Source organism: Fistularia commersonii, chromosome 14 (genome assembly GCF_037954325.1).
Source record: "Fistularia commersonii isolate RoL2024-O1a breed Wild chromosome 14, RoL_Fcom_v1.0, whole genome shotgun sequence".
NCBI classification, from domain to species: Eukaryota; Metazoa; Chordata; class Actinopteri; order Syngnathiformes; family Fistulariidae; genus Fistularia; species Fistularia commersonii.
The window spans coordinates 10895844-10923821 of NC_141297.1; the positions used below are offsets into that span (position 1 = coordinate 10895844).

Genomic DNA, 27978 nt, shown 5'->3' on the forward strand with positions numbered 1-27978 from the left:
TGCACAGATATTCACTGATATTACTCTAATCTTTTATGGGTTAATGTTAGATGACTTCTTGACCATTATATCACAACTGCAACAACAAGTGACACACACACACACACACACACACACACACACACACACACACACACACACACACACACACAGAAAAGCAAACACATATATACAAATAAAATAATGAAAATGACAATGAAAAGCAGATATGGAACATACAACAGCTTTTGTCTTTTGTCATGATTCATTATTAGATGGTTGCTAACTATGGCTTATTTCATGTTTATCTGTGTTTGAATCGGCGGCACATAAATGCAATACTGTCATGAGAAACATCAGATGTGCTGATTTCTTAAAACCTCATTTAAAAGTCTCACACACACTGATTGTCTACATGTCAGAAAATGAATGTTTAATTCTGTAAATCGCATACAACTACATAGCATGCATAAAGAAAGGGCATTTAAATAATACATACACTATTAAATTACACTCTCAGAATCTCAACAACCATTATAAGTTTACAGAACAAAGCAGGGCACATTTGATAAGTCAAGTAATGAGCACGTATAGAGTTAAATCACCTCATGGTGATTTCATGGAATTGCCCCAGGTCTCACAAATGAATCCCAAGATTAATGAGTGTTAAACACCTAGACAATATCACAGACCTTTCTGGATACATACAGAGAAACACAATAGAGTATTGTTAAGTCAGGGCATTTGATTGAATCTTCACTTTAATTTTAGTAATTAAGATGAACTGATTTTGAATACAGAGTAAGAACATTGTAAGAGTTAGTTAAGACTATGAAGCACACGTAATATCACATCACACCGTGCAACTGTACCACAACCGAAATGCATTTAAGGACAAGAGCAGTTTGTACATTTACATATTACTGTAGTGTATACAGCAATGGCAAATTTTTACCACAGAATTTTTGCAACTATGAACAAACAGCATTTTTAAGCATGCCTGTGAGTTATATGATTCAGTTCAACATTGAGTATCAGTACTTATTTTCAGAAAACAATACAACAACAACAATTTATTATCTTCATAGATCAAACAAAGTGAAAGTTATAGCTAGCCTTTACCATGAAAAAACGAACATATAATTAAACAAAAAACAGGATCCTTGAAGAGAGATCAAAAAAGAGCTTTTTAACTAGTTTACATTGTGCATCGTCTGTCTTCAGTGTGAATAGCTTCCTTTTTTAACCTTTTTTTTTTAGTTCAAATATGCCACACACAATATTTTTAGACAAAACATTTTAATTAGAGTCTAAAAGCAACACACATAATCCTCAGACTAAGAAAATAAACACTGTGGTAAAGCGTGCTGGACATACCATTGGGAAAATGTGTCACTGTTTTATAAACATACTCCTTATGAGTATGAAATGTATTTTGATAGAGCTTGGTGCTTTACGAAACTGCGAAAGCATACTTGACAACATAGCGGTTGATTTTTTAGAGTCTCTTCCAGCCCTCCTCACTCCTCCCTTTTTCATTTTGCTGCTGTGAAAAATTCCCGTATCATGAATGTCATTCAACAAGAATAAGACTACTAGAATAGACATACCATCTTCCATAAATATACACAAAAGTTACATATCACTGAGGGAAACAAAGATGCTGGCAGACACAGCAGGGGTGATTTATTAACAGACACTTTTTGATAAGCTTTTAAGATCCACATTTGATATTTCCATTGACTCCTGCATTGTTTTAACATCATCACCTGTGGCATTAAATGATGTATATTTCTTTTTTAACTATACACTATGTAGTTTAGTTGAATCAAACTAGTGTGTTTTCCTTATTTGTATATTTATGCAAGCACTCAAGCCATCTGACCAGCCAGCAAACTCAAGTGTGGAACAATGGCCTTAAAGCTGATAGTGGCTTGAGTGTGGTTACAAACAAACTGGTGCTGTATAATCATGATCCAAATGGTATCTGACCTAGTAAAGTCCTTCAGCTTAAGGTTAAGCGTTGATGTGGTTTGTAGTATATAAATAAAATATACATCTTTTGTTTTTTTTTGTTCAAATAGGACAAATCAGGATTTCCCCCGAATTTCATTTTTTCTGAGTGCAGGGCAGTGTGAGAACAGGTAACCCTGGATGGTTGTTCTCTATATGCGGCACCACACTCTGGGGGGAAATATTCACCCAAATTGGAATATCTATAGATATTAAAATGTGAAGCTGATATATCAGACTGTGTGTGGTTTTTAATTAGTTGGTGTGCTTGCTTTTTTTTTCCTGGTAAAACAGTTCTTTTTAACCACACCTATATTTCTAAGTCACCATGACAAGACAAACAGAAGTATAATATCGGGATTCTTCTATGTTTGGGTTTTTGCTCCATGAATGGATTTAAATGATTGACAGGGATTCAGCATGAACACAGAGTTTGTTGTTATAAAACTTCTGCCCTGGGGGGAAAGAGACTGGGTGTGTGTCGGTGATGGCTGCCACCACAAACATTGTGCCGTGGAGAGCTGAATTGATTTAAAAATATCATCTTGAAATTTAAAGCTAAATTCCAAAATTGCATAACATAATAACGTGCACATTTTACCAGCATGAACTGTAGGTCTGAAATCCAAGAGGAATGAAAAGCTCTGCACCACACCCATTTTTGCAGGACAAACAAGTTGACTCATGCTGACTTAAGCAGCAGCTGACACTGAAAGCATGTTCTCTGGTGTTCGTTTGTACAGCAAAAGCCTTTCGAAAAATTTAGTTTCACTTTCATCATGCAAGAAAAAAGAGAAAAATAATGGGTACCACATTTTGCCAATGTGATAATCTACATTCAAGCATTTAAGTTACAATTGTCACTTATCACCAATAATGTAGCCTCAAGGCAAGTGTCTCCCAGACAGAGGGTTGCGTCAGGAAGGGCCTCCGGCGTAAAACTTTTGCCAACACCAAACATGCAAATCACACCTGATAATCTCATATTAGATCAGTTGAGTCCCGAGTTAACAACGACCCCCATTGGTACCGATGACCTACAGGGTACCAGTGGAAGCATCAGGATCTGAGAGAGAGAGAAGATGCCTAAGGAATGGAGAAGAAGTGTGATGTTGCCCATTTTTAAGAATAATGGGGATGTGCAGAGTTGTGGCAACTAGAGGAATAAAGTTGATGATCCATTCAATGAAGTTATGGGAAAGAGTAGCGGAAACTAGACTGAGAGCAGAAGTCAGCATTTGTGAACAGCAGTATGGCTTCATGCCTAGAAAGAGTACTACAGATGCAGTATTTGCTTTGAGAATTCTTTTGGAGAAGTACAGAGAAGGCCAAAGGGAGCTGCATTTTTTTTTGTACACCTAGAAAAAGCATATGACTGGGTGCCAGGAGAGGAACTCTGGAACTGTATGAGGAAGTCTGGAGTAGCAGAGAAGTATGTTAGACTGGTTCAGGACAGGCATGCTAGCTATGAGACAGTGGTGCGGAGTGCCATAGGGGTAACAGAGAAGTTCGAGGTGGAGGTGGGGCTTCATCAGGGATCAGCTCTGAGCCCCTTCTTGTTCGCACCCCTTCTTGGTGACAGATGAGGTTAGACAGGGATCTCGATGGACCATGTTGTTGCAGGTGACATGGTGATCTATGGTGAGAGCAGAGAACAGGTGGAGGAAAATCTAAAGAGGTGGAGGTATGCGCTAGAAAGGAGAGGAACGATGGTTAGTTGCAGCAAGACAGCGCATTTGTGTGTGAATGAGAGGAACCCGGAATGGTGAGGCTCCAGGGAGTGGAGATCAAGAAGTTGGAGGATTTCAGGTACTTAGGGTCAACAGTCCAGAGCAGCGGACAGTGTGGAAAAGAGGTGAAGAGACGGGTTCAAGCAGGTTGGAATGGGTGGAGAAAAGTGTCAGGGGTACTATGCAATTCAGCCAGAATGAAGGGAAAGGTGTACAAGAAAGTGGTGAGACCAGCGATGCTGTATGGCCTAGAAATAGAGATGAAGATGCTATGGTTCTCTTTGGGAGTGACAATGATGGATAGGATAAGGAATGAGTCTATCAGAGGAACAGCACATGTTAGATGTTTTGGAGATAAGGTCAGAGACGCCATACTGAGATGGTTTGGTCATGTACATGAGTGATAGTGAATATATTGATTGATGGATGCTGGAATTGGAGCTGCCAGGCAGGAGGTCAAGAGGAAGACCAAAGAGAAGATTTATGGACACAGTGGCAGAGGATACAAATGTAGTTGGAATGAGAGAGGATCATACAGAGTTAGATGTAGAAGGTTGATTCGCTGTGGCAACCCCTGAAGAGAAAAGTCGAAAGGAGAAGAAGTAGTCACTTCATTCTTCATTCAATCTAACAGCCTTCTTTTCTCAGGTCACCATCATCATTTCTTACAGCTGAATTTATACTGTCCCTGTATTTTCTTCAGAATTTAAAATAGTAGTTGTGAAAAAAAACAACTGTGAAATGAATTTGATTTTAAATCTATGTTTCCAGAGAATAAAGGAAAGAGAATCCGCCTCATACTTCCTCCCACTGTATTTGGGAGATAATATCCCATTGGGCATCATAAATGGTTGCCACAGCTGCTGATCTGGGTTGGAGTAATGAAGTTTTTTTCCAGCTGGTGTTCAAAAGGTTAAAAAAGAAGAAAAATTGACATGATTAAGAAAATTAGATTTTGCACCTTTTCTGATTCTGACAAATCAAGTTTGATAAAAAAAGGGGCAAGCGAATTCAGTCACCATTGTAACTATTCAAGTATTTGAGCAATATCCCCGCTGGGGATCGTTAAAGTATTCTTATTCTGATTTTTTAATTATTATTATAAATTTGTTTTTTATTCTAGATATGTAAAAAACACAGCTTAAACAAGTAAAGACCTTTAATACATCATCAATCTCTGAGTTTGGCTGTCAGTATATCTTAGAAGGTGTTACATGATGTGCCCTGAAACATGAAAATACACAGATGGCATTTGTAAGGCTAAGTATGTGACTATTTAGCTGGCTCAACCTTGCACAGTGGAAAAAAAAAGCAAAGCACTTTCTTTCTGCTGAACTGTCAACAGTCGTTTCAATGTAGTTTCCAGTTTTAAGGTAGATGCGCTGATGGATTCAGTGTTAGGGGTGAGATTTCAGTTTTACCTGAAAGCACAGTAAGTGGCTTAGCTTTGTATGCACCTTTGGCAGTCTATTTCTCTTCTGAATTTAAGTGAATTTCATCTCTAGATGGTCAAACATGCAGGTTCTATCAGAACACACAGGCATGAAAATTTAAAGACAAATGAGAAGAAAATAAATCCAGTGATTGTGTTTAAAATTAACCGTGAACAGTTGATAAAAGCTGTATTTACTGAGGCAAGATGACTGCCTCGTTAAAAGAAAGGTAGTTAAATTTAAAATACATTCGACCACTCTTTTCTCTTTAATTAGAACCCTAGTCTACAATTAAGGTTGATTTTTTTTACATGAATTATTATACTAATTCATAACTGTTCACAAAATGAGAATCGGAACATTTTTTACTGATGAAACAAACGGTAAAAGGGGTCAGCTGAAGGTCGAGTAAAACCACCTGCATACAAACATTTTTAGACTGTCAGGTTCGACAAACAATTAATGATTTCTCAGTGACAAATGACATGCTATGATAAAGACATGGTGTCTTTTTCATTTTTTTGACATATAAATAGAAGTGAATGTGAGATATGATGGAAGGTGGAGGAATCATAGATTCATTATTTTAAAAGATCATTCTTAACGCTTATTGGTACGATCTTATGTCATCTCCTCATCATCGTCAGCATTATCAACAATGCCCAAAAAACTGAACACACTGATACTATGAAGCTATATGCACAATGTCTGCGAAAGTTCCCAGTCATCTTGGTCATGGTTAACTGTTGTCAAATTTTATCCTGGCAACTGGAAAGAAAATAAAGACACTGACTCCAGTTACCAGGATAAGATTGAACAACGATTACAAAAAAACAACTCTGTCTTCAAAAATACCAATACAATGATTTCTCAATACCTACTAACCTCCTACGAGCAGGTCCAGCTTCAATAATTCAAAGTGGCTCCCCATTCATTTGTCCATTACTGCAATAACGGTCCCCTTTATTTTCCTCTTTTCCTTCACAGTGTTCTCTCTAAGGCTCCACTCGAGCACCAAGGTCCCGCGGCGTCCGGTTGCGTTCTCCAGGGCTCTTGCTTCGTGCCTTTCTTGCGCTTTCTTGAGCCTGGCGATATTTCTCCAGCATGCTCTTGTGTTTTCTTCTCATCTTATCATTGCACCACATCCTCTCACAGTATTCCTCCACTTGTGGCAGGTTTGACGGACCAATAAGCTGCATGATATCTTTGAACCATGTGCGTGATTGGCTGATTTGGCCTGTTGAACCCGCTCTGCTGTACCCACTACAAGGCATCCAGGTCCTGTAGCCTCCAGCTGCACGATCCTTGAACGAGTCAGGGATGCCAACATTGTTACGTGCCATTAGCTCGTCCAAAACTTCCCCTTGGAGGACTTCAAGCGTGAGCCGGGCAAGAGTCTGCGTGAAACCATACTCTTTAGAGCGGCAGATGTAGACACCTTCATCTTGGATAAAGAGGCGACGAAAGAGAAGGCCTTGCTCTGTAGACATCACACGATCATCCAGCTTTACCTGCATGTGACAGGGGTTCATGCATTCAGAGATGTCTTGGTATTACTTAGTATCAGTAATGATCAAAACATATTGAAAGAGTTTAATTGACCCTTGTCACAAGTATAATCAAATCTAGTAAGGTCGATTTTGGCCAACTCAAATGACAAAAGCTCCCTCCTTCTAAAATGGAGTCACTAGCTGATCAAGCTGAGCACAAAACAGAGATTGGAGTGAGTGATGTGTCGAGTGAGAGTGTCGGCTGGATTGAATCAATCTAGAAGTTCTTAAAGCGAGAGAAAAAGAGGGCATGCTAATTTTTTTATATTTTATTTGGTCAGTTATTCATTTTTGTGGGAAAGCAATGTGAAATCATACATATTTTAAAACTTTGTATAGCGGAGGTTATTATAAACAAGTTTTGGTTTGGTTTTATATTTTCTATATTGGTGTGACACTGTTGCAAAGCAATATCTATCATTATGTTTTAAACCAGAAGTTTGTTAATGCCGTTTGCATAAGCTGCAGATGCCTTATGTCATTAAACTATTTGGTTTTGAATATTATAAATGCACAAACATACTCACTAAAGACAACCTAGGTTAAAAGCCACAAATGCAAACATTCAGACAAGTAAAGAAAAACAGAAACAAAAACAAAACTTTCAATCATGTGAAAAGAATTAAAAGAATGAAGAAAAGAGCCTGATTTGTCAGCTTGAATTGCAACAGTAAAAATGTACTGGGAAATTCAGCCACTCTTTTTATTCATTCGCTCCACATTCAGGTCACGCCACTTCTCCTTTTCAGTTTGCCTGTTATTACTCTTTCTCTTCCTCACCCAGATTCCATACCTCTGCTTCCCTAACTACCCTTTGGTGCCAACACAAACATGGCAGTCTTGTCAGCTGGAGTGGCAGCCAAATGTTTATTTGCAGGGAAATGGAGAGGGGTGGTAATGTCTTAATACTTGCATAGCTGACCGAGGCACTCAGTAAAGCCTGGAGAAACATAACCTCAAGCAGATGAATGATTACTGTGGGTGTGAGCACACAAAACAACATCATTTTCTAAGTAGCACTTTAAAAGGATTTTTGCAATGGTGCTTTGGAGTCACAGCAGCCTGAAGACATTGAGTGACAGTTTGGGAGTCTATGAAATGCAGTGACAGTTTTCAAAGGTCACTGTTTGTTAAAGAGAATGAGCGCTGATGCTTTTGAAAAATAACTGCTTAATTTAAACCATATGTCAAATGGCTGTCAAATGTGTCAAACACGTGCCAAACTGACAGAGAAAGCTTAGTCTCAAAGGTTTACTCAGATGACTGTTTGCCAGGAGTTTCACTGGAGCCAGCCTGTGTGAAATAAGCTATCCAAACCTCCCTCCCTTCGGCGTTATATTCAAATCTGAATTTACCTCTTCCTTGCGATCATCATGTTGAAACAGCCAAGTAACAGTAGCTTGTGGAGAGCGAGGAACACATTCCAGGAACGTGCTATTGTTCTCAGTCCCATACACAACCCTGTCCTCCATCACATCGAAGTCATCTGTTGCAAAGAGGAAGAACATGATAAACAACAAGTAAATACCCCACATATTGTCAACGTAAAATGTGTGTAATCATACATATGTCTCAAAGCTATTTGGGAATGCCCTTGTGTGTTTTTGTAATAGATTAAATCCATGAAGTATTGTTATGGTTAGATATCTGAATTGGGACTGACCCTCTCTGTCTAAAGAGGTCAAACTATGACATGGCACAGACCTTCTGTCAACATCTAATCTCTTGGTCCACAAGCATTTCAAGCATTGAGGCATTTGTACTCAGTAAAAATCACACATAACTGTTAAACGTATCATGTATATGAGGAAAAGGCTTTAAGATAACAATATTTCAAGTTTCCTAAACAAGAAGAGACTTGAGGGTAACTCAATCTTCTTCTCACTTGTCATATGAATGCATGCCTTGTTCATTGCACCTTTATCACGCCATTGTGCATTCTAGGATTAATTTCACTCAAGAAAATAAATGCCTCATATCAGGGAAGTTTACTTTTAACAACAACCTGACACCTTAGCACAAAGAAACCTTGTTAAAATGGACTTCATCCAGAGGCTTTGAGGGAGACATCTTTCATCAAGCGCTCCATACCTACACTGAGGTGAGGAAAAACACATTCAACACATCCACACATCCTTTTTTTCCCTGCCTCTCCATAGCTTGTCCGTCTTCACACTTCTTCCTGGCCTCACCCCCATATCATCTTATCTGTTTTCATCCACCTGTTTGCTGTTTTCCATTTCTGTTTCTTCATCTGATAGCTAATGTTCCTCTAAGTCTGCAGGCATCTAAAAAGTCTCTCAACATGTTTTTCTTTCACTCAAGCAGAAACAAGCGCACTACATTTTGTAATATGTCTCTTGCTTCTTACCATGTTTCTTAGGGGTCACTGCATGGAAAGTCAATGAACTGTTTTATTGTGCCTACATGCCTGAATGTTACGCACCACATTTCTTTTTAAAGCATTCTCCATCTTGATGCAGTCTCTAGTGAGAAATATATGACAAGCTATGACATGCTGCATGCAGTTTAGGCATTGGATATAAACATTGTGTGGTTTTAACGTTAACACTTATTCATGTGTAATGTACAACATCCACCTCTGATAGATAAGGAACAAACCGCCAGCCATTCCAACATAATGAAGAGGCACACTGATACACACTGGCCTTTAAAAAGTACAAGTGTGTATGTATTTTCCATTCAAACAGGCTTGCACGACTCAAACAGCATCTCCTTACCCCAGACCTCTGGTGTATATAAACAAAATTACAGTATATAGAAGAGCAGACACTAACTGCTTCTTCCTATGTCTGGCTTGATAATATTAGAGTGAAAAGGGAGTGCTGTCCTTGAGGAGACAATACAAGATGTGCGGCTTGTCTGAGGGCTGACAAGAATCTTCATCCTGTTTTAATTGTCAAACATTTGTACAACAAAGAGTAGTTGGAAATATTCTTTTTAAATACAAAAATGTGTACAACCTCAAGGCAAAGAAACTGTGCCTTGCATACTATGTGGTCCTATTTTGTACAATGATAAACTTTTTATACAATTGTGCTTATTTAACTGCTCTACCAAAAATGAGTTTATTTGTTTTTTTCTTTTTTCCTGCAGGTAGTGTTTGAACAATTGTGGGTCTGTCGCCCAGACTTCCAGGGCAAATTAAGGAGAAGTAGAGCTACATTTACCACTTGGGTTCTGGTCTACACACTGAAGCGCAGGGTTTCCATGCTTGATGTCCTGTCTGCGGTAGCGGCGTTTACTGTTTGGGGCGTATCGTGCACAGGACGATCCATCCCAGGCACAGTATGGGTCTCTGGCAAGACAACACTCGGCACAAGCTTTCCCATAGGTTTCACAACGATGCAGCTTCACTTGTGCCACGCCTGCAGAGGATCCCACATACAGGGATTGCTGTATGACATGATAAGAAAAGACATTAGTGGGGAGAACATACAAGAAGAAGTGCACTACTAAATTACTTAGTTCTGATATCAACTTACTCTTTTGACTGATATGTCCATTGAGGTAATTGAGGTAGGTACCTGATAAAAGGGCAGCAATTAAGTTAAAAGGTTTTTACAATTTGAGAGAAGCATTCAGTGATAAAAAATAATATGTAATACAATGAAACATACTTTGAATACTTGAAGCTCCTCCAGTGTGATCACTTCGGTTTCGAGGCTGTTTCCACTTTGCAAGGAAATGACCTTCAAAACTGTTCCAGTGTCTTGTATGAAAGCAGAAACATGCTCTTAAGTACAAAAGAATGTTGATACAATTCCCTTTTCCTGATGCATCCCTGACTTCCATCAAGATAATCGCATAAATGAAAATATAGGCAGTACAAGTATAAAGACTACCTGTGCCAATGAACATGACATCATACTGTCCATCCTCTGCCTCCACCCGGTCCACCACAATTTGTTTCAGCTTGTAAGGAGTATTTGCCTTTACAAGCACTGGCTGACGAAAGGCAGGGTATACTGGTCGCCACATCAATGGGTGGCTACGGGTAAACTGTAGCACAGAATCGGGAAAGTCCTTTGTGCTACCAAACTCTCTGCCGGGCTGGTTGGTGATTTTACTAGGGCACTGAGGAAACACAGGCAGCAATTAAAAGAATTAGAAGACCCAATAATGTGGAAAGTATTGAAACAAGACAATGAAAGTTAAACTATTATTTTAGTTTTAAATAAAAATTTTGTAAAATTTTACTAAAATTCTAATTTAAACCAGTTTGGACATTTGTCACCATAACATTATACCTCTACTACTTAGGATTCCAAAAGAACTGTAGTCTTATCCTTGCCATTGTATTTGACTGTGATTCCAAAATATCAAGAAAAAGGTAACACAAATCGACTCTATAGAATCAGTTCTGGATATTTAAGAGCGGGAGAACAGTGGCAAAAAGAGGAATTAAAATTAAATCAAAAATATAATTTTTGATTCTGGTAATGATAAATAGCATTGATTCTTTGAATTCAGAACATGCAGTAAAAGCATCAAACAACTGTTATTTGAAGCAATCAATTAGAGTGCTGTTTTACTCGAGCATATAAAGCAGATTTTCATTTTCATCAAACAACACTTGGAAAAGTCTATGATGGATATAAGCTTTGAATTGTAGGTGGATCTCAATGCTATTACATTCTCAAAACACACTGAATGGTGTTGGTAACTTGATCAAGGCCAACATATTATACAGTGATAAAATATGGGCTCTCTTGAAAACTTGATTGGGAACATGAGAAGCTTAAGGTAACTTTCTACCATTCAACACTGTTATCTTAGTATTTTGTAGATCTAAAGCATCGGTGCAATGTAAAGTAGTATGTTTTCATTTGAGTCACTAACATGCTTAAGCTACCTTTCAAGGTATCCTGAACAGAAAAATTGTTTAGCCTCCTTCTTGGCAGCAACTGTTTGATTCAACAGCACCTTTCGGGTCTCCATAAGATTTAATATATTCAAAACAGAATTCTTCAAAACAGTATTCACTTGGCTAAAAGCCAAGTGAAAATAAATGAAGGGAAAGGTTGAGCATATTTGGCAGATACCTACGCACTTCCATTATAACTGAATATATGGATGTAGGTGTGTTAGCTTGCTCAAGTGAGTTAAATTAAGTATGCAGTTTGCAAGTCCTCCTGAATGTCATTCGGGGAATTGATCTATTTCAAAGACCCGAACTAGATAGAGTAGCTGAGATCAAAATTCTGCATAGCCTTCACCTGTACTGCACGCAACTGGATAGATGCCTAAAACAATATATCACATATTCCAACTAAACAGATTTAATGAATTCATGCTTATTGTGATTGAAGGTCCCTACACACAATTTAGGCAGCTTCTAGGTCAACAACTTTTTTGTCATTTCATCTTAGGAACCATGGCCCTAAATCCACCTTCTGGAACTCAGATTAATCATAATGTAATTGTGCTGTAATCATAGTTATGAAAATAGGTGGTTTATATGAAATTATTACAGAATAAATGATTGACATTACGAGGTTAAACATGTTAGTTGCATGGTGAAAACAATTTGCACTTCAGGAATCCAGAAATATTTTTTTATTCATGTTGAAGTCACAAAGTTGAAAAACAACGAAATAAATTGAATTACGAGTGTGTTTGTGTGTATATATATATATGTACACACACATGTATATGTATGTATATGTATATATATATGTACATACACACATGTATATATATATATATATATTAATATATATATATTAATATATAATATATATTATATATATATATATATATATTAATATGAGTGCATGTGTAGTTAAGGTTAAAAGTTAAGTAAAAAAATAGAACTGATTTTCTTCTAAACTTTTTAAAAAAGGATAATTCCTGGCAACATTGGCTGCTTTGAAAAGTTTGATGAAAAGTATGGAAAATAAAATCAGCCCCGAAGACCCCTTGTGCAGGTGAAAGAAAATTTGCTGAGCACACAGTGTGCATTGAGGTGACAGGATAATACAATGTGATTGAGAAAATTTCACAGTAAAAATGACTTGAATGCTTATTCAAGCAAAATACTCCAGTAAATTGTTCAGTATAAATATAATAAAGGAGAAAACCTGCTCAGTAACAAGCAGAGTTGGCTACACAACATGAGCAGACGTTGATGAGAAAGGTTGGAAAACCCATCAAAAAGTTCAAAGGTTCATACAATCTCATCCCGAAGTCCAGGTGGGATTCGATAAACCCCAGTTAAGCCCTGGTAAATCTGCTCTAAAGATGATCCCACCATCGACATATAATTCTGCATCAGACATCATCTTATGAGATAAAACAGTGATGTTACAATCCAAGAAAAATATCTTGAAGACAAATCTGTTTTTTCTTCTTACTTTTTTTCTCAATTGATGAAAAGAGAAGCTTCTGTTTTCTATTCCTAGTCAGCTTTTATAATATAAATAAGAGGACGCAGTGGATATTCAAAACCATGACGCCTAAATCTGTTCTGATGAAAAACCGTAAAAAAAACAGTGTCATAGTATCTCAACAGTTTAAAAATGAATAATGACAATATTTTGATTCTACCTTAAGATCCAGATAAGTAAGCCCAGAACCAATGAGATGTTGTGATAGGGATTTACAGGTTCTCTGGTATCTCAGTGAGATTTCTTTATCATTTATTCCACTTTCCATCCTGTTCTGCCCCCTTCTCCTCTCACCATCTGTTCCACTTCATCAGTCTACCCTAAATTATCACCTTCTGCTCATTTCTTTTCTTCCTTCAACCTTGTCTTACTCTCAACTTTTGGCCAAGACATTCCTCTTAATCAGAGTCAGCAAAGTGAAACCTCAGAGCCATCTGTTCTCTTTTCCCATTATTCATATTCCTCATGACTTTGTGTGCTTTGCTTCACCCTGATAATGAGTTGCAAGATTTGATTGTGTATATGGTGTTTTCAACACAGTCTTCGTGACATATGTGAATTATAGTACTGTGGATGACAGCGCTCTGCCAATGGTCAGGATGTAAGCCAGGGTAAAGCCTAAGCTGTAAACACTCGCCACAGCTGCATTTAACAGTAGAAGTACAGTAGTTTACTTTACCGATAGCGACACTTCATTTCGATCCTATGCTTTCACTTGGTGTGTTTTACTTACAAATGCAGAAAAAGAATATACACACATTTTTATTCAGTGACTACATGTAACATTGGCTACCCTTTTCTACGGAAAATATATGGTAAGGGAGGAGGTTATTTTCCAATACAATTTAAATTATCCCATACTCATTACTGTAAATATTTTTAACCACTCTTACCTACAGAGGCAATTTAAAGATCAGCCCACACAAAATATCACAAATGATGCATATCAGAGAACTGCAAATCAGAGATCATAATGGTTAATCTTTGAACCTTCTACCTCAATTTGAATTAAATGGTAAAACAATAGACAGGATATGCATTCTTCTTCTTTGTGTTTCCCTTTTGGCTTTCCCTTTAAGGGTCGCCGCAGTGAATCAACCTTCACCATCTAACCTTATTCTCTGTATCCTCTCTCTCACTAACCCTTTCTCACTACTTTGGTCTTCCTCTAGACCTCCTGCCTGGCAACTCCAATTCCAGCATTCGCCTACCAATATATTCACTATTGCTTCCCATATTTGGTTTTGGCACAAGTTGTACGCCGGATGCCCTTCCTGACACAACACTCTGCATTTATCAGGGCTTGGGACCGGCTCAGGAAGACACTGGCCAGGTGGCCCGCTGTGGCTGCATTAGACAGGATATTTATTAATATAGACATAATCTGATTCTAATGACAATAATCTCGTCATGCAGAGATATATAGTTATAGATATAAGATGGTTGCAAACTTGATCAATTTATAGATTATATTTACTATATTCTTAATTATACACAATGTGAAAGCACAATAAAAAGCAGGCTGTATGCTTGCCAATAGGCCAGATGCAAAATGGGCCATGACCGCTGACAGCCTGTCATGGGGCTTCTGTGTCTGGTGTGAACGATCACTCACCACGCCTGGTCTTGGGTAAGGGACCCTGCCTTCATAGGCCCCCCACTGGTAGTCAGGGCCCTCTTTATGAGCAAAGGGGCCATTAAAAGCTTCTCTGATATCAGACATTCGATAAACACACACAGCAAATCCCTGGAATACATTACTGTGGAAAAAGAGAGGAGTGGGTCAAAGAGTGTTTCACCATAAACATTAAGCTTAATTGATTCAAATTAAAACCAAGTTACTTGTATTGCATATACAATTACATATGGTATTGTAATAAGTTGCGGTGTTTATTTTTATCCGCTTTCTTTTTTACCTGATTGTGCTGAAGACTGCATAGATCTCTGGGTTTCTCTCATCCTTGGTCCTCAGTAGGAAAACATCCTCTTTTTTTATACAAATAAAAAAGTCTGTCACAATTTTCCCTCTTTTGGTGTATACAAACGTAACACAGTATTTCCATACATTCTGTCTGCAAGACACTACATACCAATATGCAGTTTTTTTCATCAACATGAATCTTACCTAGTTGATTGAAGTATGTATCAATGCCGTGAGGTCCTGGCACAGAACAAACCAGTCTGGCTTTGATGAAAGTGCTCCATTTATTTACTAGAACTCTCTGGCCTCCGACATCATTCTGGCAGAAAAAAAAAAAATACACAAACTCTGTAAAACATTCATCCAATATTCATTGAACTCCATAAGAAGGGTTCATAATGTTTTGGTTAAGTTCAAAACCAAAATAATATCAAACAAGTGTCATTTCTCATCTTTGGGAAAGACTTTTTGTGTTTAAATCCATATTCAATGAGAGAATCTGGGACTTGCATCAGTTTTTGTTTACATATTAGAAACATTAAGATGTGCATTTGATGAGGTCACAAGGTCAGATTCATGTAGCGGGTTTTCTACATATGTGTTTAAAGAAGTATAGTCGGTGTAAGTAAGATTGATGTTTGGTGCCTCGAACAACCTTTAAGAAAATTAATAACTCATCAACTGATTATATTATGACCCTTAAAATGGGAGGATTTATGGCATGGATGTTCTATTATACTACATTTGCTCTGTCTTGATGAATTTAATGGATTGCAAAGTGACTGTATATGCTTGGGGGCAGCCATAGTGATTTTAACATGTTCATAATGAGCTGCTAAGTGCTGGTAAAGGAAATAATGACAAGTGCTCATACTTGTCCAAGGGAGAAAAAAAGATGACTGAGGGATAATTTCTACAACTCACAGGAACAGGGAGAGAGAATTACAGACTTGAGGAGAAGGAAGGGAATTCAAAGAAAATAAAGGGGAGACTTTGTCTCAGAAACCTTTCAGACACAGTCAAAAAGTCGCCGAGGTCATTTTGCAGCTGTGTATTGGTGTATTTTTATGTACTTGTTTTCTTTTCTCTGATTCATTTGTGAAGCATGTAGCATATTTTCGTTTGGCTTATGATGCTGTGATTTATTTAGATAGGACCAAGGTGTTGTGTCTTTCAGGTAATCATGATATCACTCACAAGTTGTCGAGCTTACCTATTTTGATTTTTTCTTATTTGAGAACCATAGTGCATCAACCACTAAAGATGAAAGCCCAAGAGGCCTGCTGGATGAGGATCTTTCTCTTGAGCGAAACCCTAAACTTAAGTGTCTCACCGCACATATTCGTCCAACACGAGTGTGTATGGCACCCTCTCTATCCCCAGCCTCTGTGGTCTTCTCTGTGAAGAACAAATATACTTTGTCGTTGTCCCTGTCATCGTTGTCTGGGATGAGGTGTGACGCGATGAACTTGGGATCTGCACAGGGATGAAGCAGGGAGGTAGTAAGAAGACAGATATAACGATGAACAGTCGGATTGTTGATTTAATGTCACCTTATAACAATAATTTGTCATGTTTTTCTTCATGCAGTATTACCTTGTCCTTCCAAGAATACAAACTTGTGTAACCTCCCAATACTGGTTTTTGTCACTCTTCTTAAAATCATTGATCAACATTATTTCTTCTTTTCAGTCCTGGCACCAAATGCACTTTAGTACATTTTATTCTGGTTAAACTGATGCCAGAGTAAAAAGAAAAAAAATAGGACGAAACTGTTCTGTTTGTTTTGGTGTGATTAAGTAAAAATAACTCAACTAAGAGTAGTTCATCTAAATATATAGTGATAATCAGTACATATTAAGATATGTAGTGATTAACTAACTACTACTTAAATAGACATTATTTGTCCCCATACAGATACTAATTCTTTCTGCTTGTTTTTGAGTTTTGTGCGTAAGAAATGAAGACAACTGTATCATGACCATGTGTTACCATGGAGAATTTTGTGGTCGGTCTCTGTCCTCATGGTGGAGCGACCTCCCATACTCCTGAAAATCACTGAGTCTCTTCCTAAGAAATCTGCAGTCAGTCCTGTGTACAACTCCCCACCTGAGCAACAAAGATGGAGAGTGGGTGAGAAGAAGGGTGAGTGGTAGAAGCTTTGGCGAAAAGGATGGACTGTAGAGTAGACAGGACATATCAAACATGGACAAACAGCAGCCATGACAGATCAGGGATAACCAAAGTCTAGCTGGAAACTATGGAATTACAAATGACAGAGAAGAATGAAAATCAAAGTGGAAATCAGACCATTATAAGACCATTACAGAGCATAGCAGGAGATTAATCTGAAACCAAATATTAGGCAGGTTTGAATAGCAGATCCTCCACTGAGACTACTAATAATGTATTAATGTCCATTTCAAAATCTCATAACTTATCTTCTTGTTAATAGAAATAAAATTGTAACTTTGTGTTGACCAGTAAGTATGAAGAAAAGACTTTAATCAGTATTAACCCTTATTAGTGAATAACCAATTTTTACCCCTGACAATGATCTTCTTTGAGAGAAAGTGAAGGACAGTTTACTGGGTCAAAAATAGAAATACTAAATATCACATTTACCCACTAAAGACAGGGCTCTTTTCTCATTCATCCATTCATTCATCATCCATACTGCTCATCTTGGAATGAGGGTCGCAGAGGGTCAATCACAGAGCCGCATTTAGAGACTGCTCTGTCTTTCATTCACACATCTGGGCAATTTGGGGGTCTCAAGTAATCCTACTGCATATTTTGGACTGTGGAAGAAAACCGGAGAACCCAAAGGAAACCCATGCAAATACCAAAAGAACATAAAAACTTCCCGTCAGAATTTAACCAGGAAGGCCCCTTTTCCTATTCTTAAAATGTTTCAATAAAATTTACATCTGCAGAACGTATGTATATTTTTTTATTTTCCCCAATAAGTTGACTAGTTGTGTGTACTTGAATGATGCTGCAGACCGATGTGAGATATCATAAAACTGTTAGTCATTTACTTAGACATGAGATCAAAAAGGAAATTGTTGGTTTTATGAGGGCCTAAAAATGTAGACCAGCCTAGTAGAGGATGATATTGGAGTACTGTAACAGTGGAATCTTTATACAAAAACTGAAGAAAGAAACTTTGAGTCAGCTGTGATGCATGAAAAAAGTAACAAACATTAGCTCTTGTTCAAGATTCAAATAATTAAAATTTGACTAAAAGTTACATCTGAGGGATTGAGGGATACGACAAACTAAGATGCATGGAATCTAAGGGCAAGAAACACTGACAGCATATCACATGGGCAGTTTGATGATTCTGGAATGAGGAGCAGCTCTGCAAGATGACCCTGAAACTGAAAAAAAACAATAACCGACACTTACAGGGTTGGAAATACTGGATATTGATAAATGACAGAAGAAACAGCTGTATGTCGGGCTGTGGTGGTAGGCAAAAGACCAGCTGGGGACCATTGCAGGGGTTAGCGGCTGATGGACCTGGTGCTGGATGTAAACGGTCAATGTAGATGGGAGTGAATGCAGACGCAGGACTGATTTAGTTTAAATTACGTACCACTGCTTCTTGGTTCCAGTGCGTTGGTATGCGGCAAAGTTATGTTTGCTAATGATCCCTGAGGGTTTGAGGGGTCAGTGATCTTGATCAGGCATTGAGCATAAGCCTTCAGAATAGTAGTGATTTAAACTCAGAGACAGCCCTGTACCAGGAGTTTGAATTTTAGCCCTTTGGTAATGTTACATACAATTCTGCGAAAGCACAGCATCAGCTTTTCCCTCCAACTAGAGCTTTTCTACTAAGAAACATAATCTGAAGAAACTAAGCTGATAACATGATGTGGCATACCACTGAAGGTGCTTGCAAAGGGGAGGCTGGGATCATGTGGTACCTTCCCTCGTCCATTTTCCACATTGAGTGGATCCATTGTGAATACATGCTGTGGAAAAAAAAGAAAAATGGGTCAGATTAGATTGCTTTGTTTTGACTTTTCCCCCTGTTTGTCAAAAAATATCTCAACTTGGGGTAATTATGTAACAAAACCAACAGCAGGGGTCTGAAGGAATCAAGCATTACACGCTGAAGCCACATGTTGTGGCTTTTTTATATGCAGTAATGGACAATATGTGAGGAACAATTGAACATGATTATGAAAGATATTAAGGAGAAATACAGAGAAGGCCAGAGGGAGCTGCATTGTGTTTTTGTAGACCTAGAAAAAGCATATGACAGGGTGCCAAGAGAGGAACTCTGGTCTTGTATGAGGAAGTCTGAAGTGGCAGAGAAGTATTTTAGATTGGTGCAAGACATGTACGCTAGCTGTGAGACAGTAGTGCGGTTTGCTGTAGGGGTAACAGAGAAGTTCAATGTGGAGGTGGGACTCTATCAGGGATCAGCTCTGAGTCCCTTCTTGTTTGCAGTGGTGATGGACAGGCTGAAAGATGAGGTTAGACAGGGATCTTGATGGACCATGATGTTTTCCGATGACATTGTGATCTGTAGTGAGAGCAGGGAACAGGTTGAGGAAACTCTAGAGAGGGTGAGGTATGCGCTGGAAAGGATAGAAATGAAGGTTAGTCGCAGCAAGACAGAGTATATGTGTGTGAATGAGAGGAACCCGGGGGGAACGGAGAGGCTACAGGGAATGGAGATCAAGAAGTTGGAGGATTTCAGGTACTTAGGGTAAACAGTCCAGAGCAACAGAGAGTGTGGAAAAGAGATGAAAAGATGGTTTCAAGCAGGTTGGAAAAGGTGGAGTCAGAGGTATTATGCGATAGAACACTATCAGCCAGAATGAAAGGAAAGGTGTACAAGACAGTGGTGAGGCCTAGAGACAGTTACAGTGATGAATACAGGAAGTCAAGCTAGAATTCGCAGAGATGAAGATGCTAAGGTTCTCTTTGCGAGTGACAAGGATGGATAGGATCAGGAATAGGACCGGGATTATGATCAGAATCAGAGCAACAACACATGTAAGACGTTTTGAAGAGAAAGTCAGAGAGGCCAGGCTAAGATGTTTTGGTCATGTACAGAGGAGGGATAGTGGATATATTGGTAGACGGATGCTGGAATTGGATCTGCCAGACAGGAGGTCTTGAGGAAGACCAAAGAGAATATTTATGGACATAGTGAGAGAGGAAATAAAGTTAGTTGGTGTGAGAAAGGAGGATACAGAGAATAGGGTTAGATGGTGAAAGTTGACTCGTTGTGGCGACCCCTGAAGGGAAAGGCCAAAAGGAGAAGATTTAGTCACTTATCACCAATTCATTCTTTCATTCTTTAAGATGAAAGGTATTAAGGAGTAATCATTTCATACTGTTGAGAGTGAAAATTCCTGTTAATGAAAGTTTCCCTTGCTTACTGCTCTTTTTAAATTTCCATCCAGTAGAAAACGAACAAGTTAAACATGACTCAAATTACATAAAATATATTTTGGAAAACTGAAAAAAAACAGTGCTAGAGTTGTACTGTTCAATCACAATTTCTTAATTCCCATGTTATCACTGTTGTTGATGTTATTCATGTTATTACTAGACTATTTGGCATAATCAAACCTTATATAACTGTGTGGATTTTGTTAATACAAGATACAATTCACTCGTCTCTTTTCCACAGCACACCCAGACAATGGGACATGAGCTCATTTCTATTTAAGCCAGTGTTACAGATTTATTTGTCCTTCTACTGAACTCTATGTCTGTCTGAGACCCGTGATGCTGTCTGAGAAACAAGGAAATGCAGGATCAGAGTAGTTGCCAGAGTTCAGACAAGTTTCCCACCCATTTTTCAGTGCTGTGAAACAGAATACTTAGGAGTCTATGATAGATTAAAAAAAAAAAAAAAAACGTAATTGGATTACAAGCAATGTTGAAAAAAAAAAAAACAGGATTTTATGTTTATATGACCATGATAATTTGAATTTCAAAATAGAAGAACATCAACCTTGACTCATGTAAATTCTGTTAAGTCTTCTGTTTGTTTCATATTGTTTTAGCTACAGGAGCATCAACTGGTGGATGCTTGCTCTCAATTTTTTGGGCAAACGCCTCTGATTGCCATTCATATGCTAAAATCCTGCTGTCAGACAAGAATTCTTTAAATAGTATTACTTTGTCAAAGTCCTGGAGTAACCTGACCAGGGTAAAGGAGTGCATCAGGCTTGTTGAGCTTCTGCTCACCTGTCTACACTTAGCTGTGGTGTCCTGTTGGCAGTGTATCTGATTTGTTCCTTAAAAATGAGCAATAACAATGGTATAGTCACATTGTAGACATTTTCATGAAAAAATATTGGTGGTAAACCACAAATAAAGGAGTGAAAAAATGTGTTTTGTCAACTGAGGTTTAACGGGTTTGTTAAGAGTAAACAAGGACCAAATCCTCGAAATATTTTTCTATTTGCTGAAAAATGATGAGTCTGATGTCAAGTGTGTCTTCAATTTTATAGAACAAAATATAAAATAATGATATGGTCAACAAGAAAGAGAAATAATACAGAGAAGTCTATACATTCTTAGTATCAGAATGAAAGATCGCACACAAATCACAAAACAGTTGATGTTTTTTCAGGATCAAACATTGAACTACGTAAGGATAGGATAGGAGGGATAGGAAAGGAAAGCGCTATAAATCCCTTGGGTGACCCTTATGGAAGTCAAGTAAAGTCAAGTCAAGTCAGATATAATTTTATTTATATAGCATCAAATCACAACACAGTTGTCTCATGGCAACTGTTGAGTAGGTCAGGCTCACACTCCAAGATTATTTGCAGAGAACCAACATTCCTGTATGAGCAGGCACTTGGTGATAGAGACTAGGATAAACAGCCCTATACTGTCAAGAAACCTTGAACAGATCCAAGATCAATGTTGGCGGCTTTCTGTCTCAACCAGCCAGGGTAAAATGAGAGACTGAGAAAGAGAGAAGACAGAGAGATACAAAACAATGTTTTTGAGACAGAGGGTGTATGAGGGTTGGGAGGGGCTGGTACAAGCTATATATTACTAGCAGTGATGTTGGCAGTTACATGGTAATAGCTGAAATAATACTATAACAACTTTAATACTCATAAAAGAAATAGCAACGGTGGACACCAAGCTTGACCACTGTGGTAGATTATCCCATGGAACATCCCATGGGGAACCTGCATCAGGAAAAGATATTAGGTTACTATCATGCATGGGTGGGAGGAATGAGAGGGGTGCATCATGATATATCTCTTGGCAAACTAAGCCTAATGCACTATAACCATGGGTTAGCCTGACCCTAACAATTAGCTTCTCTAAAAAGGAGGGATCTAAGCCTATTTGCAAACAAAGAGAGGGTGTTCACCCCCCGGATCGAGATTGGAAGATGGTTCCACTGAAGGGGAGCTTGGTAACTGAATGCTTCGGCTCCCATTCTGCTTTTAGAGACTCTTGGGACCACAAGTAGCCCTGTATCCTGGGGTCATAAAGATCTGCCAGGGTGATAGAGTTCAAACAGATCTTTGAGATATGATGGCACCTGGCCATTTAGAGCTTTTTAGGCAAGAAGAAGGATTTTTAAATCTACTCTGAAGCAATAAAATAACAGAGGGTTTCTTTATTTGACAGTCAAGACCGTTACCTGATTGATATTGGCTACATCCTGAGATTTTGTGATGTCAGGCCAAAACAGGGTCACTTTGAACAAAATGTACTTTGTTGTTTTCAGTGTTTCTATCAACACTTTTATGTGCTAGCATTAGTGTTGCCTTGATGTGATCAGTCTTGGTCCAAAACATTCAACTTTTCAGGACAGAAAAAAGGAATGAGAGGTGACAGGTCCTGCAGTGAGACCTCATGCCGGATTCAAGTCTATATTACAAATTTAAATGTCCCCACAGTGAACTCTGTGTGAGTCTCAGTCTCTTTTCCTCTTATAGACAATAGTGTATTGTTATTAAGAGGGTCTTTCATTGAAGACAGGTCACAAGGGACATGATGATATTGAAGTCAGCTGGATAAAAATACATAAAAAAACAGTAGATACACCCTTGCATACAAAGTTTTGTACGTGCAACTCTGCTTGCACAGTTGAATGACAAATGCCAAGTGCAAAAGCGTGATAAATGATCAAGAATCAAACATGGGCCAATTCAACGAGCCAGTCAAAGTCATGAAAACAGACTGGCCATTTATCATGCAATCCAGATGAGGCATAATGCAGATTGCATGAAAAGAAAGGATTAAAAACAAACAGAAACAAACACAGTTCATTGCAAAGAAGGGGTTTCATTTCAATAACATACAATATACATACAATACATACATACAACAATAATAATTTTGAAAAATTGACATATTTGTGCTGATATAGGTATAGTTACCGTAGTTTAAATGCAAACATTTTTTTATGTGCTGTTCATTTTGTCACCCAGTGAACCTCCCAACTCAGTTGTTCTTTCATTTTAAGTGTATTCCTCATTTAAATTTTTTTCCTCTAATTTCCTTATGTGTCTGCTTTTAAAGTCCCTCTCTCAGCCTTACAGACCACTTCCAAATCACTCTTTTTTTGCTGTCTCATTGCGAAAGTAAAAATCTTCAGGCTTTGTATATGTGTATATGTGAAAGAAAGACAAACTTGTGGATTTTATATTGGCTATTTAGAAGAAGTTTGTGCGTTTGCACAAACTGTGTTATCTCATTGTGATCCTGAGGAATGGCATGGCTGCCTGTGTTGCTGATTAAACTGTCAGTGACTTTAGCCAAACTCGGCCAATACAAATACACATGGAGACACAAGAGAGACATCCAGGCATCTGAGAACTCTACCATGCCAAGTATAATACTTTGGGACGCCCTCAACACAACCATTTCGACTAGTGGCTACACACACACACACGCAAGAACTTGTGTCATTTTACTCTAAAAACCCTTATTTAGATTATATCATCATTAAACTCCAATCTCTCTGTTTAATAAACTTACTATTAGAGGGAAAGCCCGAAAAAATCCTCATAACATTAACTTTCTTACAATTGGAATGTGCAAAGTTTAAAGAGGATCTCTGAGAATCATCAGCACTTGTCATGCCAAGTTGCGTTATTATAAAGCAGGGAATGGAATTGATAATTGATATAGAGAAAGAGAATGTGAAGTTAGCTGGTGTGAGAAAATAGGATTCAGAGAATAGGGTTAAAAAGGGTTGATTCACTATGGCAGTCTCTGAAGGGAGCAGTCGAAATTAAAAGAAGAGCAAATCTGGGAATGGAATGACATACACTTGTTTCTCAACAGAGACCAACAGACTACAATATCGGTAAATAAGAAGTAGAGGGTAAAAAAATCCAAGAATTACATCTACTACCTTCATCAAGCCAAATAAATGAGTTAGTATTTTCATACTAACTCATGGGGGTTTGTGTTTGTGTTTGACTGCCTGTCAGGATATCCCAGGGCCAATTGTCATTTCTCTCAAGCACTGATATTTGTGTATTGAATTTTGAGCAAAGTGATTGGTGTTAGATGTTCTGATATATAAATTATGAATAAAAACATCTGAATCAATTTGTAGAAGTGAAATTTGATAACACATGTACTTTAATTCTTGTGTGATGCAGCGCACTTCATTTGGTCAGTTTGGGGCTTCATTAATAATCTACTGTGGTGTTGTTGCTGATTAAGCACTAATTTATAGGAGTGCAATAATCCATGAAAGTGTTTGAGAGGCTTAGTTCTATTTAGTTATATATCCAGTTACAATGAGAAGGCAATTAGGCAATGTATAGGTAGTTTTTGTAATATGTATCATGACAGACTTAAAAGAAAAATGCGGTCAATTCAAGAAAAAGACCAACAGTTATAGGTCTTCAGACTGGTCTCAATCCTACTAATTGCTACATCACTTGAACACAACAGGCTACAATAAGAGCCTGGTTGCAATATGAGTTTTTATAAGGTATAGATCTTGTAAGACTTAACAATAACAAGTTTCAAGATACATTAAGTGCCTTGACTTTGTGAGCCTTATTAGCAAAAAAAACAGGGCTTCTAGCAGATACCAAAAATAGTCATTTAACGGAAAACCTACATTGAAGCAATCAGTTTGAATAATATTAAACCATCTGGCTACAAAGCAGCTTCTTGGCTGCATCTTCAATCTCTCTCCTCCTCCTTCAGTGATTTAAACAAAGCCTCTAATTAGCAGCCCCACCGTATCCCGCCTTTGTCCTCTATCACCGTTCATTTTTTAAAGACTTTGGAAAGGATGCTGAGTTTTATCTTCATTTGATTACTGCTGATCTTTAAAATTTTTCCCAGCCATAGTTGGCTACAAATTAAAGTGGCAGGAAAATGGTTCACGGTTGTAAATGTCTGTAAAAGTCTAATGTGGTTTGAATGTCAAGAATCTGGAAGACAAGTTGGAAAAACAACAGACTTTATTCAACCTACTCATGAAGTCCTTTCTTTTTTCTTAAATTGCCTCTGTCAAATAATTGCCTTTGTCACTCACTGGTTGGCTCTCCCCCCTGCAAAAGCCTGTGAACCTTTTTATTTCCCATATTCTTTCATTGTCTTTCAACAACGTTTTTTGTTCATTTAGAGTCAATGGAAAAAAAAGACAGGAATGTTGAAAAAGGAAAATGTGAGGTGCAGAGTATGGAAATGAAGAAGAGGAAAGGGGATAGGGGAGGCCAGAGGTGATTAATAGTGATTGTGACCACTACAGAGAAATTCTAATATGATTAAGAGTAAAATGAGTTATAAAAAAGCAAAATATATAGAAAGGGCTTGAGCTTCAATGAGAGACCTCATTTATTTCAAGTGTGCTAGGCTTACACAACAGCACAAATGAACATTGATCATTTTTGAAGACTGCACTTTTCATTGAACTTTTAATGTTTAAGTCAAGTCTTTTATCTGCGTTAGTACTGTACTATAGCCCATGCTGAAGATCATTTTGTGTCTCGCCCTCATTGGACTCCCATGTGGAGCTCTTTCAGGGGTCATTGCTGAGCTCTGCTTTCAAGGAAGTGATTTACTTCATACAATAATTGCCAGAAAGCATTATATGAAATGAAAGTAGACTTTTACTGAAATGTTAAACTTAGAAATCTTGCTGAATCGGTCTGAAATGTTTGTGTGGACACTGTCACAATCTAATGAAAAAGTTATCCCACATATATATATATATATATATATATACACACACACACACACACACACACACACACACACACACGTATGCATATGTGTGTGTGCATGTATGCCCAAGAAAGATACCGTAGAGAGAGATAGAGAGAGAAAGAGAGAGAGATGTTAAAGCTGGTATTATAGACTGAATTTAAATATATGTATGATAAGGACAGTAATATATTTGTTGAAATGACTTTCAGATATTTAAGCCTTTCAGTCTACTCTAAATGAAATTCCAACGATTTTGTACAAGTAACTGGAAGAGTTGGTTGTGACCACTAACAAACACAAAATCACTTGTTTTAATCTCTGAATGAAAGCAGGAAATATAGTTGATCTCAGCTAACAAGGAACAATAACCTCATGATTAAGCTTATCTATGAGTACCACTCCACTTATTTCTCAACAGCAACAAAATAAAAAAAATAAAACGAATTCTAACAACACTGCAATGGCCAAATGAAGAAAAAAAAAAGTGCGACAGATGACAACAGAGGCCTGATACACAGTGAGTGATGACATGGGAGAGGCACCAAGAGTGCTTGTATGCCTGCCCCTCACTGAGATGAAACACCTTGGGGGCTTAAGTTCATCCCACAAAGAGTTCAGTACAGCTGTGGCTCCCCTGAGAGGTCAGGCAAACACATGCGTGTGTTCTTCACCAGTTAACAATTGGTTAAATAAATGGACAAGATCCCTATGGTGCAATCCATCTATGAGGTAACTGGCCACCTGGGGAGATTGCTGCATCTGTAAGAAGCTAAATGAACCCACAGGCACAAACTTTGCTATGAAGCCAAATAATGCTCTTATGTGCACCAAGCCTATACTGAAAATCACACGACTATAAACACACACATTTCCTGAGATAAATAAAATAAAGGCAGCAATGTATATGGAGTAGTTGCACCACTTTTGCAATCATAAAGGGATTTCCTACTTTGTGTGCAGAAAACAAAGAAAAACAAATCTATGGGACAAAATCATGAAGTTCCACACAGGCAGAAATCCACAATGGAGAGTATGGCGCTGCGTAAAGTTGTTCAAACTGAAATGCTTTCCTGGATGGCTAAGTAAGATTATTCACACACATGAGCTTCAACATGTCTGCTGCTTTTACTCTCGGCAAATTAATACCCAATGCTGGTTCTGCTTTTTTTTTCATCTGCATGTTTTTTTTTCTTAACTGTGCACACCATTATTAAATGATAAAGGGCTCAGAGTCATTTAGTACAGAGTGGGGTGTGCAGCGTTTTTCATATCGAGACATAAACTCCACTTGCCAAAACCAGTGAGGATGACACATGGAGGCCAGGGCAGAAATCTGCACCAAGGAGAAAACACACTCTGACTAACACCCAAATCCACAAAAAAAAACAAAAGACATGTGGAAGTGCACCCCCTGTATTTAACTGTCCTATACGTACTGAAAAAGTCATTCAATTCACTGCTCTAAACACACCACAAAAATGTTGGCACGTTCCCACCACAATATTTCATTTCCCTTTAGTAGTCCTTTGCCAACTTCCAGCTTTCCGCACACTCTATGCCCAGTTTGACTCCCTCCTGCAGTGCCACGCTAAGCGGCACATTGGGCTGGGATCTGGAACAAAACAGTGCACTAGCAGTCTCTCTTAATGGCCCCATTCAGTGTCTCTTGTCTTTCTATTGGCTCTGGTGTGAGACTCTGCGGAGGGTCCAACTCAGCTGAAGTGCCGCTTACAGAGACAGCATGCGTGGTAAAAG

At 38.2% G+C, this 27978-nt stretch overlaps 1 protein-coding gene across 1 annotated transcript in view; it reads right to left on the reverse strand.

Moving 5' to 3' along the window:
- Positions 1–391: 391 nt before the first annotated feature.
- The window catches only part of sema3g (semaphorin 3G), a 74349-nt gene continuing 46762 nt past the window's right edge, over positions 392–27978 (reverse strand). Inside the window, exons 5-16 of the mRNA XM_086159317.1 lie at positions 18926–19016; positions 17029–17145; positions 16370–16512; positions 15241–15355; positions 15032–15101; positions 14731–14875; positions 10572–10803; positions 10347–10438; positions 10212–10253; positions 9897–10122; positions 8061–8191; positions 392–6666 (exon numbers count right to left, since the gene is read on the reverse strand). Coding sequence (XP_086015443.1) covers positions 6151–6666; positions 8061–8191; positions 9897–10122; positions 10212–10253; positions 10347–10438; positions 10572–10803; positions 14731–14875; positions 15032–15101; positions 15241–15355; positions 16370–16512; positions 17029–17145; positions 18926–19016 — 1920 coding nt within the window. The 3' untranslated portion in view covers positions 392–6150. The remainder of the gene's footprint in view (positions 6667–8060; positions 8192–9896; positions 10123–10211; positions 10254–10346; positions 10439–10571; positions 10804–14730; positions 14876–15031; positions 15102–15240; positions 15356–16369; positions 16513–17028; positions 17146–18925; positions 19017–27978) is intronic.